Raw genomic sequence first — 13,399 nt, forward strand, 5'->3', positions numbered from 1 at the left:
TGGAGTTAGAAGGACAGTCATAGATGGAAGGGCTGATGCTGTCACAGGTTTTCAGAGGAACCTGCTGGGAACTAAGTGTACCAAAGTGGTTTTTTTCAGTCATCTTCTCTACCTCTAACTGTAATTTTTGTGATTGACAGAAAAGAAAAGGAGTGGAGCATGGTCCCGCTGCCATAAGAGAAGCTGGCTTGATGAAAAGGCTCTCCAGTTTGGGTAAGTGGTTAGATTTTTAGATATCAGTGCAGGACTAGTAATAGAGCACTTCAGAATCTTTTTCTCTGACACCCAGGGACCACATAGCTTTGTGTTTGGGAACAGTCTGCCACATCCCGCATCCTCCTTTGGATTCCATCTACAGCTTAAGATCTATCAAGGAGTCATCAGGGAAAGTCCTCTTGCAATAAACAGTGTGTTGGAAGGCAAGGCGGTAGAGTGAGGCAAGGTCTGAACAGCTGCCAGTGAATGCAAGTGATGCTAAGAACACTAACTCCAGCTTCAACTGCATAGTCAACCTTTCCCCTTAAAATTCCATTTTCCTAACTCAATCTTGAGATGCTTATGATTTGTCAGTCTTGCCAGTTTCCTGTCTTCAAATTATTTCCTCTCCAAGGTTAATATCTTTATTACTGGAAGCAGTAATATAGGTCTTATAGACTCATAGATCTTATAGAACTAATAGGCTTAGATCTGTGTTTTCCGAGTTCTTTTTTGTCTTTTTTTGACATGGAGTCTTGTTCCATCACCCAGGCTGGAGTGCAATGGTGCAACCCTGGCTCACTGCAACCTCCACCTTCTGGGTTCAAGCGATTCTCCTCCCAAGTAGCTGGAATTACAGGTGTGTGCCACTACACCTGGCTAATTTTTGTATTTTTAGTAGACACAGGGTGTCACCATGTTGGTCAGGCTGGTCTTGAACTCCTGATCTCAGGTGATCCGCCCACCTCAGCTTCCCAAAGTGCTAGGATTATAGGTGTGAGCCACTGTGTTCGGCTATAAATGCCATTTCTATAGTAAGGGAGAACCCTTCTCTTAGTAACAGCACCAAATTTGAATACCTTTATAAGCAGGGCGCGGTGGTTCATGCCTGTAATCCCAGCACTTAGGGAGGCTGAGGTGGGTGGATCACCTGAGGTCAGGAGTTTGAGACCAGCCTGATCAATATGGTGAAATTCCTTCTCTACTAAAAATACAAAAATTAGGCATAGTAGCATGCACCTGTAGTCCCAGCTACTCAGGAGCCTGAGACAGAAGAATTGCTTGAACCTGGGAGGCAAAGGTTGCGGTGAGCCAAAATTGTGCCACTGCACTCCAGCCTGGGCGACAGAGTAAGACTTTATCTCAAATAAATAAATACATTTATGGCAGGAAGATTCTTCTTTATATCCAATCTAAATGTTTCTAGCCTCTGTTTAAGGCCATTTGCTCTGTTCATGTTTGGATCATTCACATATCTTTTCCGGTGCTATAAGAGCAAAATGTGAGGCAGCACGGAGATTATGGAGATAATAACACAGAATCTAAGTTAACTCCCTACTGTTGCTCTGAAATCTTATCTGCTGGTCATAAGTCCAGTCCAAGTGAAGTCATCTCCTTCCAAAAGACAGGAATAATGAAGTCACTGAGACCACCTTGAGTTGAGGTGTCCTTCATTTACCTCCGCCTACACATGGATATGGTGACTTGGATTCAATACTCAGACCTTGTTTCTTTATTAAACAATTGCAGTTTCTTCTTTACTTAAGGCCTCTCTTAGTCATTTTAATAACTCTCCAAGTTCACCACCGAAGATTAAAGACAGACTGCTAAGATTTAGTCTTCTTTTAATGTGTCGCAAGTTACCTAATGGAAGGAGGTTTTTATTCCTGCCTATAAATGAACGTACTGTCTCTTAAAATAGTTTGTACACATTGCCTTTTTAAAAGAATCATTTTACACTGAAGACGACAATCTCTGGTTATCACTATTTTTAAATCCTGGAGATATCTCTGCAGTCCATCTGAACTTGGCCAAGCATTGCTCAAATTGCTCTACCATCTGTAGGTTCTGCCACGAGAGACTCCTGACAAGAAGCGGTTTCAGTCTCTTCTGGAGGAGACCTCTATAATAATCAGCTGAGGCTGCTGAATGAGGGGGAAGGGCACATTTGTAGCAGCTTCTCTTACTCATGCTTTGTAGACTTCCTTTCCTGTCACAGCTCTTGGTATTTTTCCACTCCAGTGCAGGGGAAGCCATTCTCCTGCAAATACTACTCCCTCTACTGCTTCCTCTCTAAACTCCAACCTAAAGTAGTGGTGAAGTTTCAGTTTATGTGGCCTTCCCTTTGACTTTTTTCTCAGATACATTTAATTGTACAATTATATCCTTACTGTGTAGCTGATTGGTAGCTCAGTATCACCAGCAGTCTGAAATAGAATCTCATAGCCTATTAAATAAAACTGTGGCTCTCAGCAGATTTCTAGCATGTGGTTTTGGCTAATCTCCTGGAATATGTTGGAGAAAAGTACCAAGAGACATTTCAATTGCTCTATTCCTAAACAGTACCAAAATAACTTGAGTGTTTTGAGCACTTTCAAATAAACAGCATGGGTCAAATTTCGAAGGAGAGACTCATGGAAAGGTAACTTTCACAATCCCTTTGTTCCTTGCCTTTGCTCTGATGTCACAGGCTGCCCGTGTTAACATAGCATGAGTTAAACTTCCTGTTTTCTCTCGAATGAATGTATTTGACTTAGTGCCTGGGCTTGTTTTATTTCCTTGGGCTTACTAAGGACACTCAATAGTTCTCTCAGGTAACCGTTCCTTTTTTTTTTTTTTTTTTTTTGAGTCGGAGTCTTGCTGTGTCACCAGGCTGGAGTGCAGTGGTGCGATCTTGGCTCACTGCAACCTCCGCCTCCCAGGTTCAAGCAATTCTCCTGCCTCAACCTCCCGAGTAGCTGGGATTACAGGTGCCTGCCACTGTGCCCGGCTAATTTTTGTATTTTTAGTAGAGACGGGGTTTCACCATGTTGGCCAGGCTGGTCTCGAATTCCTGACCTCAGGTGATCTGCCCATATAGGCTTCCCAAAGTGCTGGGATTACAGGAGAGAGCCACTGCTCCCAGCCACCTTTTATTTTTCTTTGAGAGAGGGTCTCACTCTCACTCAGGCTGGACTGCAGTGGCATAGTCACAGCCTACTGCAGTCTCAACCTCCTGGACTCAAGCGATCCTCCAACTTTAGCCTCTTGAGTAGCTGGGACTACAGACACATGCGAGTATGCCTGGATAATTTTTTTTTTTTCTTTCGTAGAGCCAGGGTCTCACTATGTTGCCCAGACTGGTCCCTAATTCCTGGGCTTAAGAGGGCCTGAAGAGAAATGAAAAGGCATTGCTCTGGCAAGGCTGAGGAGCAGTATGTCTCTACCTGATTTTGGTTAGCTCTGAGAACCATGGTAATTTGTGAACTCTAGCCACCTGTTACCATGTGAGAAGGAGTAGGCCTTGTACTCTTTTCTCCAGTTTTTCAAGAAAAGTCAGAAATTTGCATTTTAATGGGAAATCTGTGTTGTTTTAAAATACTGTATAATGACACCATTGAAAATGGTGGTGTAGGACCTCCAAAAAAGGATTGAGAACTGTATTAGTCTGTTCTTGCACTTCTGTAAAGACATACCTGAGACTGGGTAATTTAAAAAGAAAAGAGGTTTAATTGACCATGGTTCTGCAGGCTGTACAGGCTTCTGCTTCTGGGGAGTCCCTAGGAGAATTATAATCATGGTGGAAGGTGAAGGGGAAGCAAGCACGTCTTATATGGCGGGACCAGGAGGAAGAGAGTGAAGAGGGAGGTGCTACACGCTTTTAACCAGATCTCACGAGAACTCTATCATGAGACAGCACTAGGGAAATGGTGCTAAACCATTAGAAACAACCCCCATGATCCAATCACCTCCCACCAGGCCAGACCTCCAACATTGGGGATTCAATTCAACATGAGATTTGAGTGGGAACACAGAGCCAAATTATATCAAGAACACTGGCAAAAATGATCAGAATTCAGCTTTTTCAGAACTCTGGAAATTAACCAAAGGCTTGCAGCAATCTGGGGAGCATTTATTCAGTAAAAATGTGGAATCTCCGTAAGAATGTTAAGATTTGTGGCATTTTAACTTGCCCTGTTCCCATGCTGCCTTTTCCCAGGTCAGCTGTAGCCTGGACAACCAATAGCCTGCAATCACAGTGAAACCAGGAGGCTGGCAGTTACTGGAAAAGGGAGAACAGAGTTAATACTCCTCATAGACCATCCCCAGAAAATTGCCATTTGACTGGTCTGGTGGTTTCCTAAAATTGTCTACTCATAAGGTTGTCTTTATTTGACCAACACAAATCAGTAAGGAAAGAATAGTCTTCAGTAAATGATGCTGGGATAACTGGATATACACATACCAAAAAAAAAAAAAAAAATTCCTATCTCACACCATATATGAAAATTAACTCAAAATGGACCAAAGTCCTAAATATAATGCTGAAACCATATAACTGTTAGAGAACATAGGACTGGATTTTTGTGACCTTGGGTTAGGTGTTGGTTTCTTAGATATCCTACCAAAATCATAAATGACAAAAATTAAATTGGACTTAACTAAATTAAATATATCTATGTTTCAAAGAGCACTATCAAGAAACTGGAAGGACTTCATCAATGTAATGGAAAAAAAAAAAAAAAAAGGTAAAAAGACTGCCCATAGAATGGGCAAAATATTTCCAAATTGTATACCTGGTAGGATTATAGTGTTCAGCAAACATAAATAAAATACCAACTGTAAAAAGACAACCCAATTTAAAAATTAGCAACAGATTTAATTAGCCACTTCCCCAAATAATTTATACAAATTGGCAATAAACACGTTAGTCATTACAGAAATGCAAATTAAAAACTACAATGGCCTGGCGTGGCACCTCATACCTGTAATCCCAGTACTTTGGGAGGGTGAGGTGGGCAGATCATTTGAGGTCAGGAGTTTGAGACCAGCCTGATCAACATGGTGAAACTCCATCTCTACTAAAAAATACAAAAATTAGCCGGATGTGGTGGCACACGCCTGTAGTACCAGCTACTCAGGAGGCTGAGGTGGGAGAATCACTTGAACCCGGGAGGTGGAGGTTGCAGTGAGCAGAGCTCGTACCACTGCATTCCAGCCTGGGCAACAGAGTGAGACTCTGTCTCGGCGGGGGCAGTGGGGTGGGGGAACTACAATGAAATACCATTTCACACCCACTAGGATGGCTATGATAAAAAAGACAGACAATACCAAGTATTGGTGAGGGTGTAAAAAGATTGGACCTGTCATATACTACTGGTGTGAATGTAAAACTGTGCAGCCACTTCGGAAAACAGTTTGGCAGACCCTCAAAGTTAAATGTATGGTTACTGCAATTCCATTCCTATGTATATACCTCACAGAATTCAAAACACATATTCACACAAACTTTTTTAAAGACAAATTCTCCCTCTTTCACCCAGGCTGGAGTATAGAGGTGCAATCTCGGCCTCAGCCTTCTGAGTACCTGGGACCACAGGCGAGTGCCACCATGCCCAGCTAACTTTTGTATTTTTAATTTTGCCATATTGGCCAGGTTGGTCTCGAACTCCTAGCCTCAAGTGATCCACCTGCCTCAGCCTCCCAAAGTGCTGGGATTATAGGCATGAGCCACTGCACCTGGCTACACAAAAACTTATATACAAATATTCATAGGATTATTCATAATGGTCAACATTTGGTAACTCAAATGTACATTAATTGAATAGGTGAGGAAAATTTGACATATCCATGCAATGGAGTATTATTCAGCCATAAACGGAATGAAGTACTAATTTATGCTACAACATGGATGAACCTAGAAAACATGCTAAGTGAAAGAAGGCAGACACAGAAGGCCACATATTATATGATTCCATTTATATGAACTGTCTAGAATAGGCAAAGCCATAGAGACAGAAAGGAGATTAGTGGTTCCCAGGAGCTGGGAATGACTGCTAAAGGGCATGGGTTTCTTTTTGAAGGGTGATGGAACTGTTGTGGAATTACATAGTGTCGATGGCTGCACAACTTCTTGAATATATTAGAAAGCACTGAATTATAAATTCTAAAAGGATGAATTTTATGGTATGTGAATCATATCTCAATAATTAAAAAACTATATAGGCAATTGTGATCAGTAAGGAGATATATATATGAAACTTCTGAATTGCTAATATTGATCTATTTTGTGACTTGGGTAGTAACTACAGTGTGTTTACAACTATCTGTTATGTAAGTTTTGTGTGTTTATATTTTATGAAATATACAATAAAGACACACCACATCATGTCTGTTGATAGATATGAATCTTTTTAAGCTTTAATTTTGGGCGTTGAAAAGAGATAAAACTGGCGTCTCTGAGTTGCCTTTTGAACAGTGTTATATCTTTGGGACGAGAATTGGTTGCTAGGTTGACTCAACAGCAAATATCAGTGATGTTTCTGAAGAGAGTGTAGGGCTGTATGATCCACCAAACCTTCTACCTCTGCCATTCACACTCTTCTATTAAAGAATTATCAAGGCATAGTAGCTCATGCCTGTCAGTCCAGCACTTAGGGAGGCCAAGGTGGGAAGATTACTTGAGGCCAGGAGTTTAAGATCAGCCTGGACAATGTAGCAAGACCCCATCTCTACATTTTTTAAGAGTCTATTTCCATAGCAAGGAAGAAATGAAAGTATAGCATCTGTCCCACTCCCTGCAAAAAAGTCTTTGCCTAGGGTTTGCATATGTGACTGGAAGCTAAATTATTGGAATGAGCTTGTTTGTTTAAGGTTAGTAAAGTGCTGGCTTCTTCGATTTCTAAAGTCATTCTGATATGTATTTGGAAAAGTAAATGTCTAACAAATTGGCTTTATATTTCCTTTAGAGATCTAGCAAAGACCAAACCTGCTTTGGACCTCATCTGTGCCACAGTCCCCTTGGGGGATGGGCCACCTGTAGCAGAAGAATAGGAGCTGAGGCATGAGCTGAAGTGGCATCACTTTAGGGCCCACTCCAATCCCATGTGGAATGTCACTAATAGTGACCTGTTTCTTTGGGTTCAAGCTTTTCATTTTCTGGGCCTCCTTTATATTGCAGATTCTTTTATTTTATAGATAGGTCTCACTATGTTGCCCAGGCTGGAGTGCGGGGGCTATTCACAGACATAATCATAGTACACTACTGCCTCAAACTTCTGGGCTCAAGCAAGCCTCCTGCCTCAGCTTTCTGGGTAGCTGGGATTGCAGATGTGCACCACTGTGCTCGGCTGCAGATTCATTTTAGGAGGTGAATACGTAATCAGTAATTTGCTAATGCCTTAGTAAAAACTTAGTGATGTGCCTGCATAGAGGGAAATCTATAATAGACACTATTGGGATTTGGCAAATTTCAATGTAGTCATATATTTCCCATTTATGACAGAAAAGATTTTAACTTAATACCTTTTATTTAACTTAATACCGCTCATCAAAAGTTTTTTGATACTTAACATTTACCATCTTCTAGACACTGTGCTAGGCATTTGCTATTATCCCATTTTCAAAATTTGTAAAAAGCAAATTTTGACCACCTCAGCCATTAGGATGGCTACTATCAAAACAGAAAATAAGAAGTGTTGATGAAGATGTGGAGAAATTGAAACTCTTGTACACTATTGGTAGGAACATAAAATGGGGCTGCTATGGAAAACAGTATGGCAACTCCTCCAAAAATTAAAAATAGAATTACTATATGATTTAGCAATTCCACTTCTGGGTATGTACCCAAAAGGATTGAAAGTAGGATCTTGAAGTAGTTGCGTACCCATGTTCACAGCAGTATTAACAATAGCCGAAAGGTGGAAGTAACCCAAGTGTTCATTGATGGATGAATGGAGAAACAAAATGTGGTACATACATATAATGGACTATTATTCAGTCTTTAAAAAGCAGGGCTGGGTGGGGTGGCTCATGCCTGTAATCCCAGCACTTTGGGAGGATGAAGCAGGAGGACACTTTGAGTCCAGGAGTTTGAGACCAGCCTGGGCAACTTAGCGAGACCTCATCTCCAGAAAAAAAAAAAAAAAAAAATAGCCAGGTGTGCTGGTGCATGCATGTAGTCCTAGCTACTCTGGAGGCTGAGGCAGGAATATTGCTTGAGCCCGGGAGGTTGAGGCTGCAGTGAGCTGTGATCATACCACTGCATTCTAGTCCAGCAGCATGGACAACAGAATAAAGCCTCATCTCTCTTTAAGAAACAAAACAAAGAAACCTGACATACGCTGCAATATGGGTGAACTTTGAGGACATTATGCTAAGTGAAATAAGCCAGGTACAAAAGAACAAATACAGCATGATTCCATTTATATGAAGTTTTTAGTCCAATTTATAAAAACAAAGTGGAATAGCAGTTACTAGGACTTGGTGGGAGAAGGAAATGGGGAGTTAATCATTGCTTAATGGGTACAGAGTTTGTTTTGCAAGATGAGTTCTGGAGATGGATGATGGTAGTGATGGTTAGTTACACAATGATATGAATGGTACTTAATGCTACTGAACTTAATTTTATGTATATTATCACAATTTAAGAAGAAACATTTAAATATAGAATGTATATTAAGAACAAGGAAGGTCACTTGAAGTTCTGGCTTCTTAGGAACATAATGCTGTATATGAACATAATGCAGTATATCTGAAAACTCTTCAATTTGTTATTCAGCACATTGTTTTGATCTGTAAATAAATGCTGATAATTTTTTTTAAAAAAGGACACTATGGGGGCAGGGCGTGGTGACTCATGAGGCCTGTAATCCCAGCACTTAGGGAGGCCGAGGTGGGTGGATCACCTGAGGTCAGGAGTTCGAGACCAACCTGGCCAACATGGTGAAACCCCGTGTCTACTAAAAATACAAAAATTAACGGGGCATGGTGGCGGGTGCCTGTAATCCCAGCTACTCTGGAGGCTGAGGCAGGAGAATTGCTTGAATCCAGGAGGCAGAAGTTGTAGTGAGCCAAGATGGCACCACTGTACTCCTGTCTCAAAAAGAGAAAAACAAAAAACAAAAAACAAAGTATGACCTGAGGAGATTCAGAAACTTTCCCAAGGTCAGTAGTAGAGTTGAGAAGGAGTTAAGAACCTCATTTCTTGCCATATGCCATATGCAACCCGAATTTTGGATTGTCCAATCAACTTCTCAGCCTTCTCGGCTCTTATTACAAAGAAAGAAACTAAACTACCCAGCTTTCTTTTTAATAGAAGTGTTATTTATAGTTTATAATGAATGCACTGCATAAAAACTTTATAGCTTCATTATTGTGAAATGTATTCAAGATCCTACAGTAAAAGTGAAACATTCGCAAAGACTTGCGTTAATGAAGACTACACAGAAAACCTTTCTAAGGATTTGGGTGGATCAGATAGATACTTGGCAAATTTTTGAGTTGTACATTGTTACAGAAAGTCCACTTAACAGTGATCATTTGAAAACAAAATATAAATAGTTTCAAAAATCTTTAAAAAATCATCCTAAATGCATGATCTTCACCTCCAGCTTCTGAAGAGCCCTCATTCTCAGCATCTTCCTTCCCTCATTTCCCACCACAGCCATCTCATGATCCTCAAGCTCATGCTTTTCCAACTCGGGTAGGGACTCTCTCAACTTTCTCCCTGTCATCCCCCAAATCAGTTGTATTGACAAAGAACCTTTTTTAACACCCTCCTTAGAGGATGAGAGTCTAGTTCCTGTCTTAGGTCGGTGCAAAAATAATTGCAGCTTTTTTTTTGTTTTTTTGTTTTCTTGAGACGGAGTTTCGCTCTGTCGCCCAGCCTGGAGTGCAGTGGCGCGATCTCGGCTCACTGCAAGCTCTGCCCCCCGGGTTCACGCCATTCTCCTGCCTCAGCCTCCCAAGTAGCTGGGACTACAGGCGCCCGCCACCAGGCCCGGCTAATTTTTTTTTTTGTATTTGTATTTTTAATAGAGACGGGGTTTCACCATGTTAGCCAGGATGGTCTCGATCTCCTGACCTCGTGATCCGCCCGTCTTGGCCTCCCAAAGTGCTGGGATTACAGGCGTGAGCCACCACAGCCAGCCTGTAATAATTGCAGTGAAATGGATACCATAGATAAGAGTGCCCATGGTAAGGGCTCGACAGTAAGAATGGAAAGAAAAATAGTTCATTTGACTCTCAAACAGTTTGGAAAGTAGTCCAGAGCTGGCTTAGTGGTTCTGTTCCTTTAAGTTCAGACCTAGATTCTTATCTGGTGCTACTGGCAAGGCCTCTGCCTAATGGTGCCAGATGGCTGTAGCCTCAGCAGCAGGATGGAAGAATGAACAAAGAAAGGGGCAACAGCAGTTCTCTTCCCCTCCCAAGAAGTTGCTCCGGGACACTTCTGCTTATCCTATTGTCCAGAACTAGTTCACATGACCACATCCAGTTACAAGCGAGGTTAGTAAATGTAGTTTGTTTGTTCGTTTGTTTGTTTGTTTATTGATTTATTTATTTTAGACAGAGTCTCACTCTGTCACCCAGGCTGGAGTGCAGTGGCATGATCTTGGCTCACTGCAACCTCCACCTCCCAGGTTCAAGCAATTCTCTGCCTCAGCCTCCATAGTAGCTGGGATTACAGGCACCTGCCACTGTACCCAGCTAATTTTTTGTACTTTTAGTAGAGATGGGGTTTCACTATCTTGGCCAGGCTGATCTGGTTTTGAACTCCTGACCTTGTGATCCACCTTCCTCAGCCTCAAGTGTGAGCCTCTGCACCCGGCCCATGTAGCATGTAGAATGTAGTCTATTCTAAGAGGTTATGCTCCCAGCTAAAAGCCTTTTCTCTCTGGAAAAAGGGAAGAATGAATTTTGGGTAACTAACACTCAGCAGTGCCCTCTACCTATACTCTAGACCCCCTCCCCTCCGACAGTCCTTGCTCCAGCATTATCCCTCCTCTCACCTCGCGTCATGGCTCTTCTCTCCTAACCTGTCCTTTCGGTAATTAATTGTGCAACCCTTACCCTCCACCATCCCCCTTGACCTTAGGTAGCCCTCTAGCTGTTGTCAGTTATTCTATTTTTCTTCAGAGCCGACTTCCTGACTTTCTCATTGCCTTTTCACATTTCAGCTTATTATAATGTGGCTTCATAGGCCATCATTGCAGTAAACCTAGTATTGCTGCAGTATCTGACCTACTTCCTAATACAGTGAACAGATAAACAGTATAATATTCACTTTATTTACACCACTAATCTTGCTTTCTTTATTGAAACCAACACTATTCTCTCTTGGCTTCAACTTTTCAAATTCCTCTAGTAAATCCTTTTTTTTTTTTTTTTTTTTTGAGAAAGGGTCTCACTCTGTCACCCACGCTGGAGTACAGTGGTACAATCTCAGCTCACTACAGCCTCGACCTCCCAGGCTCAAGTGATCCTCCCACTTTAGCCTCCCAAGTAGCTGGAACTACAGGCACACGCCACCACTTTTTTTAGAGACAGGGTCTCACTGTGTTGCCCAGGCTGGTGTTGAACTCCTGACCTCATGTGATCCTCCTGCCTCGGTCCTTCCAAAGCGTTGGGATTACAGGTGTGAGCCACTGCATCTGGCCTACATCCTCTTTTTCTACCTACTCCTTACATGTCGGTGTTCTCAGGATTCTGTCCTTGATTCTCCTGCTTTATCCTGTCTTGGTTGGCAGTCTGCTTCCATGGTTTTACTGTCACATGTATGCTGATGCCACCCAAAGCTCTATCTTTTAAAAATTTTTTTGAGACAGGGTCTTGCTCTATCACCCAGGCCAGAGTGCAGTGGTGTAATCTTGGCTCATTGCAGCCTCTACCTTGTGGGCTCAAGTAATTCTCCCACCTCAGTGTCCCAGGTAGCTTGGACCACAGGCTTGTGCCTCCATGCCTAGCTAATTTTGTTTCTTTTTCTCTTTTTGTTTTAGAGATGAGGTCTCACTGTGTTGCCCCAGGTTGGTCTCAAACTCCTGGATGCAAGCAATCTTCCCGCCTCAGCCTCCCAAAGTGTTGGAATTACAGGCATAAGCCACTATGCCCAGCAACAACTTTATCTCTAATACTTATTTTTCCTCCTAACTGCAAACCTGTATACAGATGTCTTCCATGTAGCTCATCTTTTTAACTTTTTGTTATGGAAGTGTTCAAACATAATGAAAGTAGAGATGGTAACATAACTGACTTGATACATCCATCAGCCAGCATCATCACCAGTATGAGGCAATGTTTTTTACACCACCTCCAGACCATTTTGGAGTAAATCAGACATCTTGTTTCATGGACTGGACAGCATCTTTTATCACACACAGTGTATCCTAACTTTATTATGGCCACCCAGAGGGGAAACAGACTTCTTGTATCTTAACACAGGAGGTGGTTTTGCAAATTGGAGCAAGGTGCTCACCATCTGTACCCATGGGAGTTAGGGTCTTACCCTTCTGTAGGAACTGAGAGGTTGAGGCACTACCTCCCTAAATGTGTGCATCTCCAGGAGATGGCTCCCTAGGTCCTTGAAGAAACATTCCTGCTTTGTGAGACTTGTGAGAGGCCTATTTAGTCATTGTGAAGATTCACATAAGTTTGAAAAGCATAGAGAAATCATGAAATAAAAGGGAGGAAGAGAAGTCTCTTTATTTTCAACAGGGAGAATTAAGCCTCTTAATTTTTAATTAGTATTATTCACATTGCCTGATTAAGTTACACTTTTTAGGTTTCTTTTGTTGTTTTTTTGTGTTTAAGTTTGAGTTGAATTCAAGTAAGGTCCACATTGCTTTATATTTTAAAACCTTTATAGGTTCTCTCTTTTTTTTTTTTTTTTTTTTTTTTTTTTTTGTTCTTTGCAGTTTATTTGTAGAAGAATCTAGGTCATTTGTCTGTAGAATTTCTCTGTTTAGATCCCTGTGTTCTATGGCATGTTCTATGGTGAGTATACTTCATCAGAGGTGACATTTCAGTGATACTGTCAGCCACTGACTATTGCCTAGAATTATCCATTAACCTGTCTCCATGTACTTTCAACAGGATAGTCTCTAACATGTCAATGTCAACAGATCCCAGACTGAACTTATCATCTTCTCCCTCCCTTCCCATGTGCCTCTATTGCTGGACTTTCTGTTCCCTCTCATTTCTTTCTTTAGCTTCCTGTGGCACTTTGCTTCTCCAGGTCATTTTCTACACTGCTGTCTGAGCACTAGATCCAAAATGCAGATTTGATTTATCTTCCTGTTAGAAACCATAGTTGTTCCCCACCATATTTAGGATCTGGGCCTTGTCCCCTCCTCCTGCCGCATCTCTTTGCAGTCCTGTAGGTGCACTCTGGGTTCAGAGGAATTGTGCATTTTTCTATAGGGCTGAAGGTATTCTCTCCTCTGCAGTA

At 41.7% G+C, this 13,399-nt stretch overlaps 1 protein-coding gene across 2 annotated transcripts in view; it reads left to right on the forward strand.

The window, feature by feature from the left end:
* The window catches only part of ARG2 (arginase 2), a 38,675-nt gene that overhangs the window by 5,024 nt on the left and 20,252 nt on the right, over window positions 1-13,399 (forward strand). For both annotated transcript variants that reach the window (XM_017878600.1, XM_017878599.1), the window contains exon 2: window positions 141-213. In XM_017878600.1, the coding sequence (XP_017734089.1) occupies window positions 192-213 (22 nt within the window). In that variant the 5' untranslated portion in view covers window positions 141-191. The remainder of the gene's footprint in view (window positions 1-140; window positions 214-13,399) is intronic.

This window comes from Rhinopithecus bieti, unplaced genomic scaffold (genome assembly GCF_001698545.2).
Source record: "Rhinopithecus bieti isolate Rb0 unplaced genomic scaffold, ASM169854v2 scaffold_11252, whole genome shotgun sequence".
Classification (NCBI taxonomy): Eukaryota; Metazoa; Chordata; class Mammalia; order Primates; family Cercopithecidae; genus Rhinopithecus; species Rhinopithecus bieti.